Source organism: Equus przewalskii, chromosome 10 (genome assembly GCF_037783145.1).
Source record: "Equus przewalskii isolate Varuska chromosome 10, EquPr2, whole genome shotgun sequence".
Lineage (NCBI taxonomy): Eukaryota > Metazoa > Chordata > Mammalia > Perissodactyla > Equidae > Equus > Equus przewalskii.
This window is the reverse complement of record NC_091840.1, coordinates 3657473-3683226: the sequence shown is the minus strand read 5'-3', so window position 1 is coordinate 3683226 and position 25754 is coordinate 3657473. Positions and strand designations below refer to the sequence as shown.

The window sequence follows — 25754 nt, the reverse complement described above, 5'->3', positions numbered from 1 at the left end:
TGAGGGGACCCTGGGTCCAGTAAAGCCACAGGAGCCTTTCTGAAATGCCTGGAGAGTGCAGAGGCAGGAAGGGCCCCTGAGGCCCACGCTGGAATTGGTACGAGTGGGGAGCCATGCCTCCAATGTGGCCCGAGGAGCAGAGGCAGCTGGTGGGCAGTGGGAGGGAGGCTGGAGTGCAGAGACAGGCCGGGAGGACAGCTGAGGGGAGAGACGCTGGAGAGCTCTCCCCTTGGGGCTCCAGGAGCTGTCGGTTCACTTGAGCCACTTTCTGGTGGGTGTCTGTCACCAGCAACCGAAGGAGCACTGATCAGAATGACAAGCCTCCCAGAGTGAAGACGGGCCAGCAGGCCAGGCCACAGTGCCAGAGGCCTCAACCGAGGGGCTGAGCCTTGCCCAAGGCCACGCCTGTCCCTGGACTCCTGAGTGGCTGCCCTCGATGGCCATCCTGGTCATCCTTTCTGGAAGGACAGGGCTACTCCCCACCCTCCTGCGCTCAGCCAGGAGGCCTCTGACCAGGCTTCAGAGAAGCAGGTGCCATAGGTGACAGGAGGGGATGTCACCAGCTCCCGGGGTGGTGAGGGAGGCCGAGGACAGAACTCTGTGTTCCTGCGTCGAGAAGGGAGCACCTGGCACAAGATCCCACGCGTGGGTTTGAAGCCACCGTCCTCTCGTTCGCCTGGGGATACGTGTGACCTTCGTCTCAGCAGGCTGGCCATCCTCCGCGTGGCGAGCCCAGTTCTGAGGGTGCATGTTCTCTGAGCCCTCCCGTTGGGCCGTGAGAGTGACGTGTGCCCAAGTGTGGGCTGTAGGTAATCCAACACCCGTGTCTTGGGATTCAAAAACAAGTGCCTCCCCCAGGAGCCTCTACAGGAGCCAGGCCTTCGACAGGGAGGCCTGCGTGGTAGGAGCAGCTGGCAGGGTGGGAGTGGGGCAGCCGGTCTCCAGAGTCCGGGTCTGGCCTGCACCAGGCCCTCCCTCAGGGGCATGCTCCTCCCATTAAGCCAGGGACCTGGAGATGCCTAACAGCCCAGCCCCTCCCCACTTCTCCTGTCCTCCGCCCTCAGTCCCACGCTTCCCCGCAGGAGGCAAGCCTGTGCCAGCCCTCCGGAGAGCTCGTCTGGGCCACTGAGTCAAAGCAGAACCGCGTCAGCGGATTCTTGCAGAGTGCCGAGCCCCACCCTCTGGCTACAACAAGGCATGGCTCCTTCTGTGCAGTGGTCAGAGGGGGCCCAGTGCCCCCTGCCTCACCCCCCACAAGTGCATCCCCTCTACCTGTACCCTCAGCTGCTCCTGGGTACAGGAGATGAATAGAGGCACCTGTATTCGGGAATCCAGCCAGGAGAGGGGCATGCAATGCTGGCTTCAGACCAGCAGAGGGCAGCAGTCAGCCAGCACCGTGGGAACAGCCCAGTTCACACCCAGAGGGCTCCAAGACCCCTACGGGGGGACCGTGGGAGGCTGAGCCCACTATGCGTCTCCAAGATCCAGTGTCCCCACTGTGGACACCACCCCAAAAGCCCTTAAGGGGACCAGTGATGGGGTCATGTGGAATGAGCCTCGAGTGCGGCCAGGACACCAATCAGAGGCGCCTCACCCCATTCCCCTGGCCCCGAGCGCAGCTGCGGACAGAGGCAGATAAATGGGCTCAATGACTGTAAAGCTGTAAGATGTGCTGAGAAGCCAGGAGTGTAAGAGCACACTGGCGGCCCGGGAGGATGGAGGCCTTCCCACCATTTACCACGGCAGACCAGGCCGTCCGCCCACACCGCCTTTCCGGGGGGCTTCCTTTTCTTTCTTTCTTTCTTTTCTTTTTTAAAGCAATCTTTGCTTTCAATTCCCAAATGCAGGAAAAAACAAAACAACAGCAGCCCTCCCCTCCCCCAACCCCGCCCCGGCTGGTCTCAGTGGCTTTGCTTCTGCATTTTTCCCCATCTGTGTCACCTCCACTGACATGGGATGCCTTCCCCATTTCCAGGCCGGGAGCCGACCCCTGGTGGGCTAGGGGCAGGGTACAGAGGCCGCCTAGTGCATCTCGCACCCTCCCACCCTCGGAGCAGACTGCAGACCCCTTTGCCTGGGTCACACGAAGCCCAGCACAGGGAGAGGCCAGTGGGTCCAGTGTGGCCTTGGGCAGCAGGTAAGGACCCGGTAGCCCTGTGGCTAGGATGGAGCCAAGGCTTGCTGATGTGGCACTAGATGAAGTGGCTCTTGGACAGCCCCTTGCTCTGCAATCCCATCACCCCTCTTCCCAGCTCCAGCAGAGAGCTCCTGGACACCCTGCAACGATCATCAGCTGCTTGGCCGACACAGCTTGCCCCTGGTGGGTGGCGAGTCTGCCTTGGAGGAGGCATTTTCTGCGTATGGCCCTGAGTCATCCATTCAGGACGTCTTCTTCAGAATCTGGGGGTACTGGGCAGCCCCCTCCTCGGCTAGAGCTGTGTGTCCACTTTGGACTCTGTTTGAATGATACAGTATTCTTGGAGCTCAATGCCGATCACTGGACTCGTCGGATTGGCACTGACTGGCGGTGTGTCTGGCTGCGCACAGCTGGGTCTCACCCTGGGGTCGTTTGGGGGGTGGATGCGTCTCCTCATCCACCTTTCCACCCCACACTCCAACACGGTCCACCTCTTTCCTTTTCCTTAAGCCCGGAGAGCCAAGAGTGAAGGGGACCAAAGCCTGCGGCTCCTGGTGGGGTTTCAGCAGCCGGAGCGCCTGCTAGTGGCGGGGAGAGAGGGCCGCAGGGCAGGGCCTGTGAGCTCTGTCGCGCAAAGAGCAGATGGGTGGGGAGGACACCTGCGGGGACCCGCATGACCTTGAATGAATGAGTGCTCTGGGAGGTGGTCCCCAACTGTACCCCTGGGGGCCCTGCGGAGTATCGAGGGGGGCCCTGATCAATCAGCAGTCCCAGCCACGCTCTGCGCCCTGTGCTGCCTTTTGTCAAAAGAACACAGACAACACCCTGATGACATATGGATCCACACAGGAGAGAGGGCAGGGCTGGACACAGCCGGGAGCCCGGACCACCGGCTGCCCCATGTCTCCCCAACCTAGGCTGCCTGGGGAAGCCCAGAGGGGCTCAGGTGAGCTGAAGGAGCCCTCACATAAGGAGGGGACAGGGGACAGCTGGGTGGTGTTGAGCCTTTAGCTGGAAGCGCCAGGCAGCTTATCTGGGAAGAAGGTGGCTCCTGGGGTCTTAGGGTGGGACGGGGCATTGGGCACTCGCTCCAGCTCCTCCCCAGGTGGGAAGCCTCTGCGTGAATTAATACTTCAGGGTCAGAGCGTCCCGCCTTCCAGCGGCGCCCCGAGGTCTTCGCTGGGCAGCTCGGGTGTCTTCACGGTCTTCTGCTAATCCGGTAACTTCCACCTGCAGTGCTCATTCGGCCCCGGGGCATGGAGAACAACTGCCCTCCTCTGTGCCCCTGGACGGAAGACTGCAGACCCCGAAGAGACCTGGGCCGAAGGAAGAAAGGTCCACTGTCCCGTTCACCAGGCTGTGGGCTCTACAGCCCAGGCGCTTTCCTGGGGAGGCGCTCAGCCCGAGCAGCGAGCATCTCACCTCTCTGAGTCGCACTCTTCCTCTTTGGGACTCCGGGGTCCTCTCCAGGACCTGTGGACTCTCACTGGCACGGAGGCTACCGGCTGCCTCCGACTCTCATGTCCTTGATTGCTGGGAACTGATGGTTCAGTGCCCAGTACACAGGAGGCTCCCAGCAAGTGTCAGCCGAAGGAAGGAGGATGGGAACCCTGTCCCGGGTGGGCTGTGTTGGGGGTCAAGGAGGCCTCCGGGCTCACTGGTGCCGTGCAGGTATTAGCTATGGGCGCCCGCCACGGCATCTGTGGGTCTGATCACTTGTCTCTGTGATGGCTTCCAGAGCGAATCCCCGTGGCTCATGAGGGCGGCATGAGTGGTTGGGACAGATGCACCCTGTCTGCCATGGTCCCTCAGAAAGAGACGGGTCTGCCAGCTGTGACCAGCTTGCAGTGAGCTTGCTCTGGCTCCTGTACCACCTCTCTCTCTTCCAAGCCCACGCAGGCCATGGGTTTGAGGAATCAGCAACAGGGTTTGGCTCCCAGTTCTAGAAACTGGGGGCCTCGCCTCTTCCATCTGTAGGAACCCTGGGGGTGTCTTGGGAGGGGACCAGGGACCCCGGGGAATGGAAAAGTCTGGCGGCTTCAGAGCACACCCAGGCTGGGCAGCACAGTGAGCAGGGGTAGGGCACTGGCTGGGCCCCAGAAGAGGGTCTGGTCCAGCCCAGGGGGCAGCCTGGGTGGGCTCTCCCCAGAGAGCTTGGATGCTGCTGCCCACAAGGGCAGGGCGGGTAATATTTGGATCCATGCAGCATCTTGGGAGCCAGGCTGGATGGAGTAGAGGGGGGAGGCAGGCTGAGGGAGCACAATGGGGGAGCACCCATCAGGAGGCCGCCGGACGGGGCCGTTCCTGGGCAGTGCAGGGTGTGCTGGTGTCCTGCCCAGCCCCTCAGCCAGTGCTGGATGGAGCCCGCAGGGATGGCTGGATGAATCCAGAGCAGCAGTGGTGGGGCACATGGAGAAGGCAGGGGAGAGAGCTAAGGAAAGGGATGGAGCAGGCTGGGGTCCCGGGGCCTGGGCAGCAGCCAGGTCTCCGGGATGGGGCTAGTGCCATGGGACACCCACGGCAGGCGGGCCACTCCTTGCCATGCTCCTTTGCTATCAGGAATGTCTGAGAAGTGCAGGGCTCAGCGCTTTCTCCTCGAGCTGCATTACAACCACATAATTGAAGCTATCTGATTGGAGGGCAGCCAAGCAGGTAGATTACAAGCGATTAGAGATGATAGGAACGCCTGGAACCCGAGACAGCTCGGAGGGGCCTGGGCCTCTTCTCGTGCTCCAGCCTTCCCAGCTTGCCCCCACGACACTGGATAAGCCCAGGCCCTGGCCTCTGCCATTTCTCTCGCTTCCCATGAACAGGTCACTGGCAACCGAGGACATGCTCCATCTCCCAGAGGAGGTGAGTTTGCCTGAAGTTATGGCTCAGGGAAGCTGGAGGGGGTGGGCTTGGCTGCAGGTAAGGTCACAGCCCCACCCCGCTGTGCCCGGCTGAGCAGGTGCCACCAGAAAGATCCCTGGTGTCAGATGATGAAGAGCTCCAAGGCTGGGAGCTCCTTTCCTGGGGGTGGGGACCCCCACTATGGGACCTGCCTCTCCTTAGGCAGAGGCCACCCCCTCTTTGCCTCACTGTGCCTCTGAGCCAGCCCTCTGGGCAGGCACTCCCCCGCGAAGCTCCAGGGTCACGGGGCCCCTTACCGGCACTGTCTGGGCCCCAGCAATGGGCTGTGTGCTGGCCTCCGTGCCCGGCTGCTCGGGGTGGGTCTGTGCTGGTGTGTACAGGGTCATGCCGTGCTCCGGGGGGACCGGGGTCTGGCCCGAGTAGTCCTGCGTGGGGTGTGGTGGGGGCGGGGCGTACTCGGTGGGGATGCCATTCTGTGGCGGAGGGGGGTACTGGGTGGGGGGGTAGGGCTGGGCCATCGCTTCGGGCGGAGCCGTGGCGTCCTGACTGCCCTGTGGAGGGAGAGAGAGGGAGGTTAGACCCTTGCCCGGCCCGGACACTGGCCCCTGCCCAGAGCCCAGGGCTGGTGCTGTCCCAGCTGAGTGTGAGTTTCCGGATACCCATCCTCCGGATGCTGTTCTCTCAGCAGCATTTGTCAGGCCCCCAGATGGGGGTCCCCCAGCATGGGGCCCCGGCTCAGAGATGCAGGAGGTACCCGCCATGCTGGCAGGGTTCTGGAGCACCCAGGGTTTGAGGCCACTTACACACACTTGTCAGACCTGAGTACATTAAAGAGTTTTTGTTCAATCCATCTAACTTAAAAAAATTGTGTTTTATTTTGAGATAACCGTAGACTCATATGCAGTGTTAATCCAGTGTGCCATCGACCCAGCGTCCTCCAACAGTGACATCTTGTGAAACCATCACCACCAGAGACTGACACGAATCAGTCAAGATACAGAACATTCCGGCAGCACCAGAATCCCTCTTATCGCCCTTTACAGCCGTACCCGCCTCCCTCCCACCTCGTGAAGGTTGTGAGGCTCGGTTTTCTCGTCGTTGGAGCGGGTGTAGGCGATGCATTCACAGCCTGTGGGGAGGGGATCAGAGCGGACCACGCAGAACACGGGGCCGGGGACACCACGGCCCCACAGAGGCCGCTGTGGTGAGATGCCGTCTACCGCGCATGGAAAGTTCCGGCCTGTCTTGAGGATCCCTGAGAAGATCTCCCGTAGATCCCTTCCCGCCCTCTAGAAGGCCTGCTGTCCTCAGGGGGAAAGTGCTCCCTGGATGCTACGAAGCTGACCCCAGCCGCCCTGGGGGTTTGGAGAAGCCCTGACCCTTGGCAGGCCCAGCCAAGCTCCGGGCAGTGGTTCTCCAAATGGGGGGCCCGGACCTGCAACATCCACATCACGTGGGAGATCATCATCGATGCGGTTCTTGGCCCCACCCCAGACCTCCTCCCACAGTCTGGGTGCTGGCGAGAACCACCGCGGGAGAGCACAGAAGGCAGCCCTGGTGGAAAGTCCCTCAGCCCCAGAGAAGGGCCTGGGGACCCTCATGGAGCCAGAGGAGAGGTGGGGCAGGGCGGTTCTGGCTTTTCCCACTCCCTGTGCCCCACTGTCGACACATGCTGGGGGTGCTTGGGGCAGCCCTCTGAGTTGGTGCAGCACTCTCTGTGGCCTTCTGAGAGTGTCCCCAGGGGAGAGAGTGCTCCACTGGAAGGACAGGTGCCATCTCTCACCTGAGTGGCCGACTGGCGTGGACGGACCCTTGCACAGATGTGGCTGGTCTGCTCGTGACTGCTTTCCTGACACCCTCGGGAGGGAGGAACCCTACACACTCCCCCATCACGCCAACCTCGGCCTGTTCGGATGTCTGTCTCCTTGTCCATCTCCCCCTCGAGACGGGCGCTCCTTCCAGAGAGCATGCCGGGTCTTGTTCTGTGCCATATCCTTCATACGGTTATTGCTTATCCGCCCAACAACTGTTTATTGGACATCTGGGGGGTGCCAGGCCCAGGGTTATGGCGTGGAGCGGGACCGGGGGCCCTGTCCTTGCGGCGTCTGCATCCAGCAGGAGAGGAAATTCACACCACTGCCCTGATGTGGAATCAATTGCTAGAGTGGGAGGTGCCCTGAAGGGCCTGGCCACAAGAGGGCGACAGTGAATGGGCCAAAGACCCCGGCTGGGTATTCTGCTTTCAGGCCAGGGCCCTGTCCAGCGCGGACCGTCTGCCTGCCCACCTCCCTTTTAGTGGGAGGCCTGAGGCCCCCAACTCTCTGTCGGGGGCCCAGCCGCACCCTGCCCCTAAGCCCCCCTGTCCCAGCCTCTGCTGTCTCAGTGCCACCCCGACTCCTGGGGTGACCCCTGACACCGCTGAACAGTGGCCTAATGAACAGAACTCCTGTCCTCCTCCTCCTGGTTGGCGAAGCCACCTGGTCCCAACTTCTCTCTGCAGAGACTATGAAACCGGGGCAATGTTCACACTCCTGATGACAGGAGGGAAACGTGTGCACGTGCGTGCACGCACACACACAAATGCATGCCTCTCATTTGCGCCTCACTGCCCTGAAGCAGCCACAAAGCCCCACTACCCACTGTTAGCAAATACGTGGGCAACATGCCCCAGCTCCCAGCTGAGAGGGAGAAGGGTAGGTTCAGGGCGGGAGAGGAGAGGCCGGGGGAGTGGGAGCTGCAGGGGGCTGGCCAGGACAGGGAGGCAGGGAGGGGGCCAGGGCAAGGGCCGAGGGGAGTGGAGGGAGCTGGGGGTCGGGGAGGAAGAGTGTGGAAGTGTGGAAAGGCGAGGGTGGGAGAGGGACAGGGCAGCGCTGTCAGCAGCCCGGCCTCAGGAGATCAATTAACTGATTAATATTTGATTAGAACCTTCAGTAACTTGCATCTTCCCAGCACCCTCCCCCCGGTCCCTGCCTCCTCCAAGGCCTCAAGAAAGGGGGGCTCCTCTCCCATCTGCATCCTTCTCACTCCACCCCCAACTCTCCCCAGTGCCCTCTTCCCTGGGTCCCATTCCTGCTGAGTGACAGCTGCCAATCACTCCCACTGCAGTTCCCCAGCTGGAGCCCAGACCCAGATGGTCAGGGGAACCTACACACAAAGGTAGGGGCACCCGGCAGTGTGTTTGGGGCACTGAGTGCCAGGGTCTGAGGGGTCCGGTGTGGGCAGGAGGCAGCTGTGAGACGGGGCACCCAGGAACATTTGTGACATCATGATAAGGTCAGCACATCTGAGCACACAGTGCTCTCCGCTTTGCAGACAAAACCTCATTTAATCCCCCTCCTACCCACAAGGTGGACACTAGCACTTGCCCCGTTTCACAGCTAATAAAACTGAGGTACAGGGACTAAGTGACTTGTCAGGCTAGTATGGGAGGAACCAGGACAGCACAGAGGTGGCCTGGCTCCCAAACCTACCCTCTGCTCCTCGTGCAGGACTGTGGCCCTTCATGGGAGGGTCCTGGCAGGGAGGTGATGGAGTCTAGACCTTGGACTGCACAGGGAGGGGCTCCCTCTTAGCCACCAGGTGGCCCTGGGTGACTGTTTATCCTCTTCGAATAGGTTTCCCCATCTGCAAGTGGTCATCGGGTGCCCCGGACAGAGGAAGCATCGAATAAAAGCTAGCTAGCATGGCTCGGGGGGTCCTGAGTGATTCTCCACACCCCTGGCCCTGTGCCTCCTCCAAGCCCTTGGTGGAGGTGGCTGTGGTCCCGAGAGTGGCTCTCACCATGGCTGCACGTCCCATGCCTGGGCCCCACCCCAGGGCAACTGAGTCAATTCACAACTAAACTTTCCCATGAGCTTCTGATGTGCAGCCTGGGCTGAGAGCCCCCAGCCAGGCTTGGATGGAGAAGCAGAGGGTACCAGGTCCACCCTGAGGGGGCGTGTAAGTGCCCGGCACACTGAGGGCTGCACAACCAGTGTCTGTCACATTCCTTTTCTTCCTTCTTCCCCAGTCTACTGGGACCAGACGCAATGAGGGGCTGGGTTTTGCAGTGTGAGTTGAGCAGAGTCCCCCCGCCAGGCTGGGGGCTCATCTCAGACGGCCTTGTTTTAGAGAAGCTTGTGAACGTCTGGTTTCCCAGAGGACTCTGAATTCCCAGGAAGTGGAAGCCACTCACTTCCCCTCCATCCCCATATTCTTGCTCTCAGCATAGCATTCTGCTGTACTCAGAAGTCTCAGTGTGCATGAGATGGGTGGGTGGGTGGATGGAGGGATGAAAGGATGGATGAATGGAAGGATGGCAGATGAAGAGATGGATGGACAGACCAATGGACAAATGGGCAGATGAATGGATGGATGGTTAGGTGGATGGATGGGAGGATGGACAGACGAAAAGATGGATGGATGGGTGGGAAGATGGAAAGATGGATGGAAAGATAGATGGGTGGGAGGATGGATGGATGAATGAATGGATGAAAGGATGGATGAGTGGAAGGATGGTGGTTGAAGAGATGGATGACAGACCAATGGACAGATGGGTGGATGAATGGATGGATGGATAGCAGATGGATGGGTAGATAGATGGATGGAAAGATCGATAGGTGGGTAGGTGAATGGATGGATGGAAAGATGGATGGGTGGAAAGATGGATGGGTGGACAGGTGAATGGACGAGTAGATGGACAGATGAGTTAAAGCTAAAAGACCACGGTCAAGTCTTTATACTCCCTCCCTCTACAAACTTGTCCCTCTCTCCTGTCATCACATTCGCCTGACAAAACAGGTAAAATCCAGCTCTGCCTACTCCACTCAATGGTCTACACCGCTAGAGAAAACCACAAAATCAGAGTGATTCATGTAAGATCATTGACCACAGACTGAAGCAAGCCTGGCACTGCCACTCAGCTCTCATGCTCTGGATGACCATTTCATTTTTCCTCTTCAACCCTCCCAACATTCTCCATCATCCTCACTTTTGGTGATAACCTTGCTTGTTGTTTTCTGTAGAAAATAGAAGAGAACGTCCATGCTCACCTGTTCGCCCACCTGCCCCATATCCTATACTCGGCCTTTTCTCCTGTCCCTGGGGATGAAGGTCCATGCTCCCATCTATGACCAATCTGTGCATGTGGGCATACAGCCCTTCCCCCACACATGTGCTCACGGCTCTGGCGGTTCTCTGCAGTCTCTCCCGTGGTAGGAAAGGAAAAATCTCCTTGACTCCACAGTTCCTTCAGCCTACACACCCATACACCATTCCCTATGGAGCAAAGTGTTGTGAACGAGCTGCCCAGACCTGTGGCCCCTAATTCCTTTATTCCCATTCTCCCTAATCCCACTCCAAACTCCTGTTCCCTGGCATCATTCCCTGGAACTCCCTTTGTCAAGGTTTCCATCTCTGCCATGTTGAAAACCCAATAGTTGGTTTCCAGTCCTCATCTGACCCGATCCCTCAGCAGCACTGAACATGCGGACCGCTCCTCTCTCCAGAAACACTTTCCCCTCTTGATTCTGTCACACCACTCTCTGTTGGTTCTCCTACTTTATTGGAAGCTTCTTCTACGTCTGTGCGTTACCGTTTCCTTCACATTCCCTCTACCTCTAGATGTTGAAGCGCCCCCACGCTCAGTCCTTGGACCCTTCTCTTCTCTGGCTACACTCACTACCTGAAGGTTCTTAGTCTCAAAATTTAAAATACCGTCATGTGGTGACCGCCCCCAAGTTACACCTCCATCCTGGACTTCTCCCCAGAATTCCAACTGCCCCCAGCGGTCTGTACTTGGACGCCTTTGACACACCCAAGCTCAACATACCCCTAACGGGACTCCTGCTTCCTTCCCATTGTCTCCATCAAACCTGCCTCTCTTGAGGTCTTCCCCATCTCAGGACACACCACCCGCCACATCCAGTGCTCAGCTCTAAACCTGGGGTCCCCCTTGGCGCCTCTCCTTCTGTCCACCACAAACAATCAAGCAGGAAACTCTGTTGGCTCCACCTTCAACTAGAAGATGTACCCAGAATCCACTGCCTCTCCCACTCACTGCTCCCCCAGGTCCAGCCTCCGTGGCATCCACCTGGTCTTCCTGCTCTGCGCTGTGCCCCACAGTCAGTCCTCTCAGAGCAAAACTCACAGTACTGACATGGCCTCCTCGGCCCTGCGTGACCTGGACCCCCTACTCCTGGGCACTCATCTCCTCCTTCACTCCCCTCGCTTGTTCTCTTCTGCCCACAAGCGTCTCCGCCATTCCTTGAACGTCCAGCTGTGGTCTCAAGCCATCTGCACTGGCTGTTCCCTCTGAAGAACATTCTTCCTCGGGTACCCCCAAGGCACTCTCACTTCCGTCAGCGTCACCTTCTCAGGGAGGATCTTTAAAATTGGGGTCCTCCCACCCCACTTTGCCCTTCTCCATCTGGGAGTCTCCTCATGTCCATCATTCACTGTCTGCCCCCTGCTCCCAGAACATCATCTCCAGATGACTTTGTCTTTCTCGTTGCTGAATCTCCAGCATCCAGAGCAGCGCATGACACATAGTAGGACAGTGAGAAATACGCGCCTAGAGGGTGAGCGAATGTGCAAGGAGAGAAGACGAGAGTCCTAGTGAGAGTGGTCACTGACGAGCTCTAAGCGCGCCCCAAGGACCATGGCCCCGAGGCCCCACAACAAGCCCAAGAGGCATAATTCCGGTATCACCTGCCAGGCAGCAGGTGTCAGTGGAGGCTGGCCGACACCTTCAGTCGATACTTCACTGAATAGGACTCAACAGGAAACTCTGCGGTGTGGACGGCCTGCTCTGTGTCCATTGCTCTGCGCCCATTATCTCATGTTTAGTCACAATTCTGTGTGGTAGGCATCTTGATCGCCATTTTTACAGAGGGGAAAAGGAGGCACAGAGAGACCAATGTGCCTGCTGGGGGTCACAGAGCAGGTAAGTGCACAGACCCATCGCATCCCCTGCACTCTACTGCACGTGCGCCAACTTCGAAAGAGAGGGTCGGACAGCACAAGGCGAGTCTGTGAGGGGAGGGTGGTGGCCTGCCTGTGGCGTGCTGGAGCTGGCTCCTTCTGGCTCCTGAGTGCCAACTGGGAGCATCTCTTTCTGACTCCAAGTTCAGGGATGCACATTGGCAGCTTGAAACCGGGCATGGTGGGAGTGTTACACCCAGGAATTGGCAAAGGCTACACATCAGAGCAGGTCTGTCTAGGAGAGCTGGTTGTTGGACCACCACCTGGCCCCCTCTATCACACCATGGGTGACCGCCAGGGCTGCCCTGGGGGGCTGACGTTGGGACAGGTAAGAGATACTGAACATCAGTCTGCAAAGTGTGAATTCAATGTCTTAAGGTTAAGTGCAATTCAAGCAACATTTATGGAGCCCCTCCTCCAAGCCCGCATTTAAACATGAATAAGGCGCATTCTGTGCCCTTATTTCTGACCCGCGCCGGGAGCTGGCCACTCCCAGACGACAACAATGGGAGCTGGAAGGCAGTAAGTTCCAGAAAGACTGAAGTTCATTCATCTGGCAAAGGAGAATGGAGGGCCATGGACACAGAGGGGTGGAACCGACTCGGACATGGGGACGAGGGAAGGTATCACGGGGAAGGCGTGTGTGGCTGGCTTTGAGTCACTCTGTGAGTGACTGTGTCTGGTGCCTGTGATCTGAGCAGACAGTCCCCCAGACCCCTGCCCCCTGTCCCCTGCTCCGAGACGCTGGCCTGTGGTAACAGCTCTGGGGACCTGGGCTGTCCCTGGTGGTCCCCTCCACCCGCCCTCCAGACACTGCTGTATATAGTCTCCTTGTAAATAACTCTCCTGGGGTTATCCTAGAGCAGGTGAGCCACCTGTTTTCTGTTGGATCCTGATAACACGGTGACTTGGGATGGAAGGGCTTGTCCTGCTCGAGGAACAGATGGAGAGGGGCTCTCGGCAGGGGCCCCTGGTGGCCGACCACCTTGTCTTGGCCCCTGCACTCTGGCTGGGTGTGCCCTTCATATAGGATCCTCCATTTCTGGGTGACCCTGGGCTCAGCCTTACCTCTTGGTCTGTGGTAGGGGACAGTGACTTGTCTGCCTGGAGGCAGGGGCTGGTGGGAGGATGCTCCATCTTCTAGATCTAGAAATAAGATCCTCCAAGTGTTCCTGCTCACATAGCTGGCCTGACGCTTTCTCTGCCCCAGCCTGAGTTCCTGTGTCCCCTGGCCAGTGTGCTCCCATCGTGTGGGGTGAGGTGACAGGCAAGGTGGGATGCTCAGGGAGCAAGGTGGTGGAAGGGAAGGGGAAAGAGGAACAGTGGCAGCAGACAAAGCCCCATGAGCCCCCTCCCCCAACCCCTCCACAGCGCGGTCCTCCAGCTCCCTCTGCTCACGGTCCCTCCACGACAATTAGGCTAATTGCCTCTCAGACTCCTCACCCCAGGGAGGGAGGGCGCCGCATGCCCCTGGCTGGCAGGCCAGGCTGCAGTGGGGAGAGAGGCTGGCGGCAAAGGCTGGGCACCGAGCCATTTCTCTACCAGCTCTGGGCAAAGCTGGCTTCAGACAGGACAGAGGAGGGGAGCAAGGCAGAAGGACCAGCCTCACAGACCAAACTGCCCAGTGTGCAATCTGCCCTTCCCACTCCCTACGATGCTCAACGGCCCTGAGAAGGGAGTGGACCCTCGCCCCCCCAGTACTGATCTTTCCCAGAGTCACCTCTATTGAGTGTCTGCTGCCTGGGATGGGGGATGCAGAAGACACTGTACAGAGGCCCTTCTGAGCATCACTGGCCTATCCTACAGCCCTCCCCTGATTCCATGCAGAATCATTGTCGGAAGGGGAGGTAGGGTGACCTGGGGGCCCACCTCCGGCAGGCAGGAGGTGTAGGTTCAAGTCCCTGGGGCCCCCAGTGATGGCTGAGTCAGGAGAATCACGGCTCTGGCCTCCCAGTTTGGAATCAGGGATGGTCCTGCTCTCCCCTCATCCCAGGGCGTGCACATGTGAGGCTGTGGCCCAAACCTCTGGAGTCTGCATCCTGAGACTCCTTCAATTTCGGAATCTTAGAACAGGAGGTGACCACAGGCGACACCCAACCTCGACTGCCAGGCAAACTCCTTCAATTTCGGAATCTTAGAACAGGAGGTGACCACAGGCGACACCCAACCTCGACTGCCAGGCAAACTCATCTCTATGTCCTCCCTGAAAGGTGCTCCTGCCCCTGCTCTGCTCATTGCCAACCCGGAGGCTCCTTCGGTTTCGGAACAGCTCTGCCAGAAAGCTCTTCCATGCCCTGAGCTGAAACCTGCCTTCTGGAAACTTCCACCCAGCTCCTGGTTCAACCTCAGGACCTGCACGACGGCAGTCCATAGACACGTCCTCCACTTGCTGACCCACCAAGGACGTGAAGAATCCACAACAGCTGTACCCATCGTGGTTCTTCCTCGGCGCAGCCCAGGAATACATGGTATGGCTGTTCCCATCTCGAAGAAACGCAGGTCGACGGCTCCACTGGGATCCGAGTCCAGGCCGGCGTTCCCAACCGTCACCCTGACCATGGCACCTTCCGTCTCTCGGGTGCCGGCCCATGGTGGCTGCTGTGGGAGCAGAGGAGGGAGTCGCCCGGAGCAAGAGGACGGCCCCAGATACAGCGTGAACAGTGTGTGGGGAGCACCAGATGCTCAGAGAGGTGAAGGAGAGGAGAGGCACAGGAGGAGGGAAGGAGAATTGCGAGACCAATACATTTGGCTGTTTTCTTGGAGGTAACGTTCCTATTTTCTTTTTTTAATGTGCTAATCAGAGGACACAAGTTCTGGGGGAAAAGGCAAGAAGAGATGAGCGAAAAGCAACGAAGATGAAGCTGGGACACAGGATGATGTCAAGGGAAGAGACCAGACACCCACTGACTCTCATCCGGGGCGGGCACACACATCAGGGGCCGGTCGCATTCCTGCCGCCAGGTTTGGTTCGGTTTTGGGGAAGACGCCCTGCCTTGATCCAAGGCGCACTGGGCAGGAAGAACGTGAGGTATCGGAATATCTCCAAGGACAGTGGAGTTGTGCTCTGCTCACAGGGGACTTGTGACAACTGGGATCCTAGAAAGGGACCTTGGAGAACGTTTGGTCCACTCGGTTGAGGAGGAAATAGGCACCTTGTCCAAAGTCACCTGCTGGGGAGTGCAGGCAGGGCTGGTGTTCTCGTGTCAGTGACAAGGGGAGTGTGACAATGATGTGCATGAACTCACTCTCCAAAAATGCACCGAGCGCCTGCTTGGTGCCCGGTTCTGGGTGCCTGGGGTACCCCCGTGAGCACAGAGGCCTGCCTCTGGGAGCAGACGCCTCAGTGGAAGCCCCACGAGCATTAACAGGATTGGAAATGCATGATGTGATTTTCAGGGGGGAACCAATTAGCCCTTCCACCGCAGCTGGCTCAGGCTAACATTCGAATTTCCTGGGCCGCTAACTGAGAGCAGAGGCAGCGGTGTGCTCTGCTCGCAGGCTGGTGGATGACTCGTGGAGGCGCTCTCTACTCCTGGAGGAGAGGCGGAGGGCTCTGTTTTCCCAGGAGCACCCAGATGAAAATAAACAGGCACAGCAGAGTTTTCGAGGACCTGTCATGATCCAGAAGGAAAGGAAGGGAGGATTCAAGATTCAGCTGGGGCTGCCTCAGCACGGAGGTCGCCGGTGGGCGGCAGGCAGCTGCTCCCTCCCTCCCCAGGTTCTTGCCTTCTGACTCAGTTGCTTCCTCAGCCCAGAAACAGGCCACCTCTACAGCTCGGGGGCTCCTGATCCCAAGTTTCATGGGAGAGCATGCCTGTTAGGCAGGAGCAGGGGTCCCCAAACAGCCCAGGCACCCTGGGAAAGCCAGCTCCTAGCCGGTGGAGGGTGAGTGAGGGAAGCCTGGGAGGCAGGCCCAGCTCCCATCTCCATTCCAGATGCCTCCCTCGTCCCTTCCAGCCTGCCACCCCAGAAAGATGGACAGCAGAGACTTCTCTCTGCCGGACCATCTCATGCCTCCCTCCCAAGAGTTTTTCAAGATGTCATCCCAAAGGTGTGCGTGGGGGCAGGTCCCTGCAGGCATGCACTTTAAGGCAGAGACTTTGGAGCGTGGCCTTTGTAAGCAGAGGGGAGCCGTACAGATGCCCCAGGGCAGAGCTGGCTGCTATTTTGGAGCAGGGAACTGGGGTCAGAGGGGCAACGCGTTAGAGCCTAAGCCCACCTGACTCACGAGACCCCCAAGGACTGAGTCCCCAACCCCTGACCCAGCTCAGGCATACAGCAGGTGCTCAGTAACCGGTGAGTAACGCTGATGACTGTAGCAGTGACAGCCACTGGCTGAGGGCTTTGGAGAGCCTGGCACTGCGTTAAGCAATAAAAATGTATTTCATGTAATCATCGACAGGAAGTCACTTGCCCACGTGCACACACAGCCAGTATGTGGCGGATCTGGGATGTGAACTCAGGACTGACTCTGGAGTCACTGCACATTCCGACTGTTGTCCACATGGGTGTAGCAGAGGGCGTGCCCTCCACCATGGCCGGGGGCAGGGTCAGCCACCCATTGTGCTCACTCCCCTTCCCCAAGACGCCCCAGCTTCCTAGAATTCACTGTAATCTGCAACCAGCCAGGGTTTCCCAGCCCCTCCAAGCACCCACCTCTGCGCTTGATGCTTTCCTCCAAGGTTCAGAGGAAGCCCATGGCTTCTGCGTGGGCTGACCCAGGCCCCCTCCCCACCATGGTGGGAGGCAGTGGTATGCTGGCAAGCGGTTAACAACTGGCTCTGTGGGGAAAAGCCCTGCTTGGTGGTGTCTGCAGATTTCCTTGGTGTACATTCCTGCCCTGTGGGTTTCAAGTTATTGGCACAGAGTCACTGGAGTGGGGAAGAGACGAGCACAATCCTGGGCTTGTATGGACGACTCCAGCACACCCTGGGGAGGGGAGCGGGGCCAGCCCCAGTCGGGTTCCAATTCACCCTCTCTGTCCAGCAACTGGAGGTCTGGGGAAGCCAGCGATGGGGGAGATAGGTGATGGGGGTGGTAGGTGGGATGGGGGCTCTGTGGGGGGCTGGGGTAGGGGCAGCGCTGGGAGTGGCGGGAGAGATCAGGGGTCCACAGAAGAGATCAGGGGGCGCTGCTTGCTGGGAGGGAGGCTGGGAGGCTCCAAGGCGGGGCAAGAATCCACCCGAGCAGTTGCTCTTTCCACCCCATCCAATCCATCCTATCCCCTGGCAGCCAGCTTAGTATCTTTTATTAATTAGGGCTGTTGGCCAGCCCGTCACGCCCCATATTACTTCATTCAGGGACCCGTACATCCGGCTCATGGGTTCCTCTCCTCCTTCCGTCCCTCCTTCTCCATGAGGGGCTTGGTGCCCAGGCTGCCCCCGATACCCCAGAAGGCACAGGGCACACAGCGTGCCTGTCCCACCCCCAGACCTACAGGACCTTAGCGGAAGTCCAGGCAGGGCCCCCAAGGTGGGCAGGACCCTGAGTCCCGCGTTCCGCTGTTCCTGTCGGCAATGAGGGGCCAGCATGGCTCGTTCCCACTGTCCCTGCCACCTTCCCTCTGCCAGAATCTTGGCTCTCCCCCAGCTTTTTCGTGTCCTTTCCTCCGGTCCACAGTCTCTTTCCCCAGTAGGGCCTCAAGCTTCTCCCACATTGGTGTGGAACAGACGGCATGCCTTGGAGGTTGCTGGGTGGGCGATGAGCCAGGTGGACGCTGGGGTGGGTGGGTGATGGGCCGGGTCACCCTGGCACACAGCAAGTTCTCAGCGTGTGCAAACACAGAGCACAGGGTCCCCACTGAGCCCCCTACACTGAGGCCTGTCTCCTGACAGCTCCCTGGGTGTCCTGGGCACCCTGCCCATCTACCCAGAGTTGGCACTCTCTTTCCAGTCTCCCTGCCCCTGGCCTGCATCTGCAAGATGAAGGCTGACAGTGCCCACCCAGCACTGACGTGGTGCCAGACAGGATGCTCCCGAATCAGTCCAGCGCCTGAGAGCAGCGTGCTCCCTGTTCTGCATGTGCACGGGCTATGCGTGCTCTGTGTGTGCTGTGTGTTCTATGTGTGTGCTCTGTGGGTGCTGTGTGCTCCGTGTGCGCTCTGTGGGTGCTGTGTGTTCCATGTATGTTCTGTGTGTGCTGTGTGGGTGCTGCGCGCTCCGCATGTGCTCTGTGCGTGCTGTGTGCTCCGTATGCGCTCCATGGGTACTGTGTTCCATGTGTGCTCTGTGCAGGCTATGTTCCGTGTGTGCTCTGTGTGTGCTGTGTGCTCTGTGCGTGCTATGTGCTCCGTATGCGCTCCATGGGTACTGTTCCGTGTGTGCTCTGTGCAGGCTGTGTTCTGTGTGTGCTCTGTGGGTGCTGTGTGTTCCATGGGAGCTCCGTGTGTGCTCTGTGTGCTCTGTGGGTGCTGTGTGTGCTCCATAAATGCTGTGCTCCCTGTGTGCTCTGAGCGTGCCCTGTGGGTGCTGTGTGTGCTCTGTGCTTGTTCCCTGTGATGTTTGGGGAAAGAAGTCGGGGCGTCTGTGATCCTGGAAGGGGAAGTGCCCTGCGCTCCATCTTACACTCTCCAACTGAAATGTCGATGCCACCTCCACCCACAAGGTGCATGCAAACCTAGGGCATGAGCACCAGGCGAGACTCCGACGCCCACAGAAGCCACAGGCCCTTCCTACCGCGCCTCGGCTATGCCGACGTGTGCCGATCTTCACGTCCACCCCAACTCCAACACTAGGGTGGTGAGCAGGCCTGGCCCTGGGCCTGGTTATTTCACGCATTAGTGAAGAAGCCGCTGATATTTCACACGTTTTCTCTCTTCTGATAAGCGTATTTCAACAAAAATGGTTTCCTTTGTAATCCTATGTATTTTACGTTATGCATTTAATACCATTTTCTGAAAAGGGGGGTATGTGCCTCCCCAGATGCTAAGGGGGTCCAAGGCTCAGGAAACCCTAACAGCCTGGGGCCCTGACAGACCCCAGCCGCCTCCCTGCTCTAACGACAGGAGATGCCACAGCCCCGCCCCCAGAACGGAGCCGGCTACCCAGCCAGAGCCCACTGCGGCCCTCAGCCCAGACTCAGCCACCCTGCACCAGGTGGGCCCGATCTCAGCTGAGAAGCCCCAGGCGAGGGGAAGGATTTGCGCACGATTAAGCCTGATTCCCTCCAAGCTCACTGCATACAAATCAGAAATAATGTGGATTCATAAATCCTCTTCTCCCATCAGCCTCTCCTCCACCCCGACTCTCCGTCCTGCCTGGGGAAACCGGCGAGGAGCCGTCTGGCCGAAGGGACTCCGAAAGCGGGGGGGCGGGGCGTGCTGGGAAGTGGTTCACCCTCAATTGTCAATCAAGCCTGAAGGAAGCACCACCAACAGGTCCCACCTCCCGGGGTCTGTGCAGAGCTGGAGGCCGCTGGGCTGGGCGGGGACCACTGGGGCTGGGGGTCCGCCACAGGCATGCCCTGCGGGAGGTCTCTGCAGGAGGGCAGATGGGAGGGGCCGCTGGCACTGCACTCGGGGTCAGCAAGGGAGCCGAGTGAGCTGAGGCCATTCGCTGCCACTTGACGAGCGGTGGTCCCCACCTTATTTCACGAATGCCCCTTGGGCTCTGCCATGCTCTGAATCCGTAGCACTGTGTGTGTGCAGGTGCAGGCACTGGGCAGCCCCTCTCTGGGGACAGGTGGAGCCCTGCTCCACAGCAAATGTGCGTCTCTGGCATGAGAGGCCAGATGGCAGGGACACCAGAACTCGGGGTGGGACACTGTCGGTCACCCGCATGGGCCCCTTTGCAGAGTCTGGAGACCATACCCTCCCTCTTTCCCCCTGCCCCTCATTAGAGCACGGGGAGCCAGCAGGTGCCAAGCCACAGGAAAGCCCCCCAGCAGACTTCAACCAGTGCTCACTGGCCTTCCCTCTGCGGGCAGGAGGGAAGGGAGAGTCAGGGGGGCCGGGAGAGAGCACCCCTACTCTGAGAGGCACTTGGGAAAAGCAGACCCCTTCTGGGCATGGGGACCCTCTTCAGACCACAGAGGGGAAGTGAGGGCAGCAGCTGCTGGAAGGCAGATGCCGGCCCACGGAGGGGCTGGGTCCTGGGGTGATCCCATGCACCCCCTTCTCCCCACTGTACAGATGAGCACAGTGAGGCTCCTTGGGGATCAACACCGTGCCCGAGGCCACAGGTGGGGAGGGGCCAAGGCCCAAGCATGTGGGCAACCCAAGGCCCCCTTCCTGCCCACAGAGCCCTTCTGCCTCCGAAAGTAGGAGGAGTTTGCAGTGGCCTCACACCCCTGCCCATGGGAGCCCAGGGCTCCACCGGAGTGAAGCTTAGGAAGCTAAGCCGTCCGCCCTGAGCTGGGGGGTGGGGCGGCTACCAAGGGCGAGGGTCGGCGGAGAAGCCCGAGGATGCTGCAGAGATATACGAAGGGAGGAGTGATGAGAACTCAGAGGGGAGGGTCCCTGAGGAGGGCCTGCGCCCAGGCCCAGCCTTGACTGACCACAACCCCTGCCAACTCCTAGGAGCGCCTCGTTACAGCTCCCACAGAACTCGTTCTGTCCCATACCTTCACCTTCCCACTCACTCAGTCAAGAACTGTTTGCTGAGTACCTACAAGGTTTGCTGAGCATCTACTATGTCTGGGGATACCAAAGAGGAAACCACGGGCCCGGCGCTGTGCTCAGGGCCAGGCTTTGTGCAGAGACTCTCTGCTGTGATCCAGGCCTCTTCCCTCCTCCAACCCAACCCCCGCCCTGGAAGTGCTCAAACACCTTCTCTGGGAAGGCGATCCTTACTGCCAGTCCCAGCTCCGCACCCCACCCCCACCCCGTGATCTCCATTTTGCCCTGCGCCTCTTCCATCCTTCCCTGAGGCTTGATGAGATGCTGCTGTGACTTTATAAGTGGGTGAGCACATGCGGCATGTTCGTGTACATATGAGAGTGGACCGGCGGGCACCAGGCTCCTACTCAGTGGGACCGAGAGAACATCGTTGGGGCCAGAGCCCCTCCCAGAGCCTTGTGAGGACAAAGCCACAGGACAGCTGTTGAGGCGACCCACAGAAGGAGGAGTGCCACCGAGAGCCCCCCCATCCTGACGGCGAGCAACCTCCAGGCCCCTCTCCGCCAGGCTCCAGGGCAGACGGCTCTGCAGCTCTAGGATGAGCCCTCCCTCCACTGTGGCACCCTCACATCTGTATCCTGCATAGTCACTAAGGAATATCAGCGTCACTGGGTCCACAGTCTTCACTTAGCAAATGGAGCAGGACACGGAGCACAGTGCCCAGGACATGAGGCGGGCAGGTGAGGGCGGGGATGGCAGGTGGTGGGGGCGGGGTGGGCAGGACCCAGCTTGGGGTGCAGCCCATGGTCTGCGCCCAGTGGCCTCAGGTCCCAGATGTCCCCCTCTCCCTCCCACGGTGCCCTTCTCCTAGTCACCAAGGGCTCTGGGAAGGCAGACGAATGAAAATTTGCAAAATGCAATTAGGAAGGTGAATTCCCTGGCAGCGAAGATTACATAACGCGTCCCACAGTCACGCACCTGCCTGGCACCCAGGCTGAGAACTGCAGATTTATTCACCGGCTGGGAGAATGCCCCTGGTGGTCCTTCTTTCACAAGGACATTCGGGGGTCGGGGCAGTGTCTCAGGGAGGGGGCACTGGGTGGGGACAGAGCCCCTGGGTGCTCATGCCTGGTCATGTGTGGCCACGCGCAGCAGGTGTCCGTGACCCTTCAGCCCTGCAGCTGGACACGGTGAGGTCCTGGAAGTGGGGCCCGAGGGCCAACAGCATCGCTCCCAGGAGCTGTTACAGATGCAGATTCTCAGGCCCTCGTGACCTGCCGACTCAGGAGAACTGCCACTGTGGATCACAAACCACAAACGTCCCAGGAAGGGTGCCTGATCTCTGTTGGTGCCCTGACTGAGTTGGGGCCCACCCTGGTGAGCCTGGGACCCTGGCTGGGGTCTGCTGGCATCAGCTGATGCTTTGGAGCAGGGAGGAGCTGCCATGCAGGGGCCGAGTCGGTGGGTGGCCTCACCGGGGTCCTGGAAGAATCCCTCGTCCTACTGAAGGGACTGTTTTCCCTCAAGACTGCAAGGCCTTGGGGTCCTGCTGACCAGGAGCTGGGGAGGGGGTCTTCCCACCCGGCCTGGGAGGACATTTGCTTAGAAGCATCTGGGGACAGTGGCTGTGGGTGGACACCAGTGGTGACAGAACAGAGGGTGGGCCTGGAAGAGGTGCCCAGAGGATGAACACGGGGTGAGGGGGCTTGCTCCTGAGCCACCTGGGCGGCCCCCAGGAACTGGGGCAGAGCTCGAGGAGGTGGCGGCAGAGATTCCGGACGATGCCAGAGGGACTCAGAGTGTCGCCCCGAGAATTACATGGGTGTGACCCCATCTGACCCTGCAGACAGAGAGGTGGGGACATCAGCAAGTCCAGAAGAGGCCATAAGCCCCGAGGGCCCCAACACCCCGAAGTCATGAGCACGTCAGGGCATCACCTGGTCTAGAATCCCAGCGGGCAGCACGTGCTTGCTCCTTCACTGTTTGTACCTCTGAGCACCTGCCCTGCCTGCAGCCCTGAGACAGGGCTGCCCGGTGCAGCTCACGCCCAGCGGGGGAGACCGAGGCAGCACACTAACCGTCCGTCAGCAGCGTGAGGAGGGCCAGGCAAGGGGGTGGGGCCCCCTGAGAGGTGAGCTGGGTGGTGGGGGGACCCCTGGGGAAGGAGCTGGGATCACCAGAAGTGCTGTCCTCTGTCTACAGGAAGACCCCACTGCCACAGCCACGGCCGCTGGTTTTCCTGCAGCAGGCACGCACCTGCCCCGAGCCACCTCCATGTCTGTCCGGGGCTCACCTCTGTGCTGGGGGTGGGGGCTGTGCCCGGTCACACAGAGATGCTACCTGGGCGGCCTGGACCCCCGACTCACAGAAGGCCCCTTCACAACAGCAGGAGTGGTATTTCCAAAAGGGGGGCCCAGCCCTTTGCCTGGGCCCCCCATCACCCTTGACCTGGAAGGGTGCTCCCCAGTGCAGTATGGTGTGGGAGGGAGACGTCTCAAGGGGTTGTCCCCATCCACCCCCATGCAGGGTCTCTGTGGGGCCATCTGCATGTCATCCTTTCCCCAGGACCAGCAGGTGGTCCTCAAACACACCCCTAAGACCCTCCCTGTGCCTGGCATCCAGGGCCGCCGCCCTCCTCCCTGCGGCTGAGGCAGGAGTGGGACTCGGATGGAGGGGCCTGGGGCCAGAGGACACGCCAGGCTGGGCCATGGGGGCCACCTCCTGCCTCCAGCCAGGACTGTGCTGCAGGCTGCTGAGAGCTGTAGGCGTGCGGCTCCCATACCCCCGGCCACCCCTGCCAGTCCGGGGTTGCACCCCTCGATGGCAAACCCAGGTCCTTCCTGCTGCGGTCCTGCCCACCTCTCCTTCGCTCTTCCTGGAGACAGAGGCTTGGGTCTTCCTCCTGAATTGGACCGACTAGAGCCAGGAGCAGCATGCTCCCTGGGATCTCTGCTCCCCCTTCCCGGCTCGTGCTGCCCCCAGAGAGGCGAGGCTGCCTTTGCCCTCCATATCTGCTCTGCCTGGCACAGGAAGGGAGGGGTGCCCTTGCTGAGAGGAGGGCCCCAGGCTGCCGGACCTCTCAGTTGGGGGGACAACCTGCACTGAAGAGATGGCTCCATCCTGTGCCACTGGCTATGGAACCTCCCCTGTCTTACTCAAGCTCTGGTCTCAAGGGCAGCCTGGCCGAGTGCTGCTGGAGCAGTGGGACACCGGGAGGACCAGGGCAGCAGGGTGGAACTGCAGCGCCACCACCAGAGGACGGCGTCTCAGCCAGGGAGAGCACGTGCAGTCAGGACCAGAGGCACGGGGGGTGGTCAGCTGCCCGTGGGTTGTCCTCGCACGGCTCGTCCTGGGCCGGGGCCTGCAGAGGTCCTCAGGAGCTGTGGTGTGAGCCATGCCAGCTGTCACCGGGCCTCCGCTGTGGGCCTGAGGCAGCCCCCATGAGTCAAGGGCGGGTGCTCCCCGGGCTGACGGTTGCTTCCCAGGAGAGAGCTGCCCCAGCTCAGGGACACTCTGCTCACAGCCTTAAACCCCAAGGGGACAATGCTCTAAGCACACTTAAAAGCAGGGGCCCAGGGATGGCCTTGAGTGGCCCTGGGGTCCTATACACCCACCACAGGCTTCTGAACTCCAGCCTTGGGGCCTCCTCCAGGCCTAACGGGGACCCCTCCCCTCATGTCACCAGAGGTGCCACGCGTGCTGTTCTGAACGTCAGCAGTCAGGCCATGGGGATGCACCCTGGGACATGCACACACGCTCACACACATGTTCTCTTATGTATACACTGACACATGCATTCCCTATGCGTACACTCACATACACATTGCCTGTGGACACACACACACACGTACATCTCTTAGGCATACATATACACTCTCTTATGCGTACATGCATTCCCTGTGCACACACTCATTCCCTTGTTTACACACACTCACACATGCATGCCCTGTGCACGTACTCACACACATGCACTCTCCTTTATGCACACACACTCACACACACATTCCCTTGAGTACGCACACACTTTATACACATGCCCGTAGCCACATGTGCTCACACGTGCCTCACACTCCCCCCTATACCCCCAACTACGTTCACGCCTCCAGCCTGGACAGGGTTTCTCAGCCGCAGCACCACGGATGTTTGGGGCAAATGGTTCTCTGTGGGGGACATCCTGCAGGAGGTTTAGCAGCATCCCTGGGTTTAACCACTAGATGCCAGTAGCATGTCCCCTGAGTTGTGACAACCAAAAATGTCTCTCGACACTGCCACATGTCCGTAGGAAGGGGGCAAAGTCACCCTCAGCCAGCACCTTTGACCCAGATATCCTTTACACTACCCCTGTCACGCAAACATGCCTCCGGTGATTGTGCGCCCAGCACCCCCTACACGCACGCTTCGTGTCCCCCGTCCACCCGCCCAGGTGCAAGCTGGCCCCGCGGAGCAGCCCTGCCGCCCGGCCTCGGCGGCCCGCCTTCTACTCCCGGCTGCTGGCGCCTGGCTGCACGGGGCACCCGGGGAGGGGACGGGCAGGGAGGCGGGTGCTTCTCCTCCCGGTCGGCGCCCGACTCCTGGAAGAGGCGAGTGTGGATCTAATCTTCGGCTGATTAAATGTCCCTCATTAATGAGTTTCTTTAATTAATGAAGTTTTTGGGTCTGCTCCACTTGCTTTATTCCAGCCACACTCTGCCTCCTCAGCACAAAGCGGGGCCATTTCCTCCCGGGTAATTGAGGGAGCCGCGGCCGTTCCTGCCGACGCTGCACTTTGCTGATTGCGCCTGTCAACTCGGGGCTGACAACTCCATTTTTAAACATTTCTTCTCCAGAAGCCATGTGCACATGCGTGCTTGCACAGGCAGATGGGGGCACGACCCAGGCACCCCCAGCGCCTTGGTCACAGCCAGGCGCGTGCAGGCTCATGCACACACACGGTGCTGGCTCACACGGGCAGGTCTCATCTCGCGGGCACGCAGAAGTGCACCTGGCCGAGCGCGTGCAAGGCACACACCTGCTCGAGCACACGCACAGGCACATTCCCATGTGTAGTATGCCCACGCGCATGCAACACGCCTGCACACACATGCACAAGGTGCACAAGTTCACTGAGCACGGCAGTGTGCACTGCGTCACACTCACATGCAGGTGGTGCAGGCACACAGCACAGGCTCTCACACTGTGCACACTCTCACCATGTCACACTGTGCCCAGGAGTGGGTGCACCCCGCCTCACACACACAGCATGTGCTCTCA

At 59.8% G+C, this 25754-nt stretch overlaps 1 protein-coding gene across 26 annotated transcripts in view; it reads right to left on the bottom strand.

The window, feature by feature from the left end:
- Nucleotides 1-25754, bottom strand: part of RBFOX3 (RNA binding fox-1 homolog 3) — a 510574-nt gene that overhangs the window by 17123 nt on the left and 467697 nt on the right. For all 26 annotated transcript variants that reach the window (XM_070559786.1, XM_070559784.1, XM_070559781.1 and 23 more), the window contains one exon: nucleotides 5287-5541. In XM_070559786.1, coding sequence (XP_070415887.1) covers nucleotides 5287-5508 — 222 coding nt within the window. In that variant the 5' untranslated portion in view covers nucleotides 5509-5541. The remainder of the gene's footprint in view (nucleotides 1-5286; nucleotides 5542-25754) is intronic.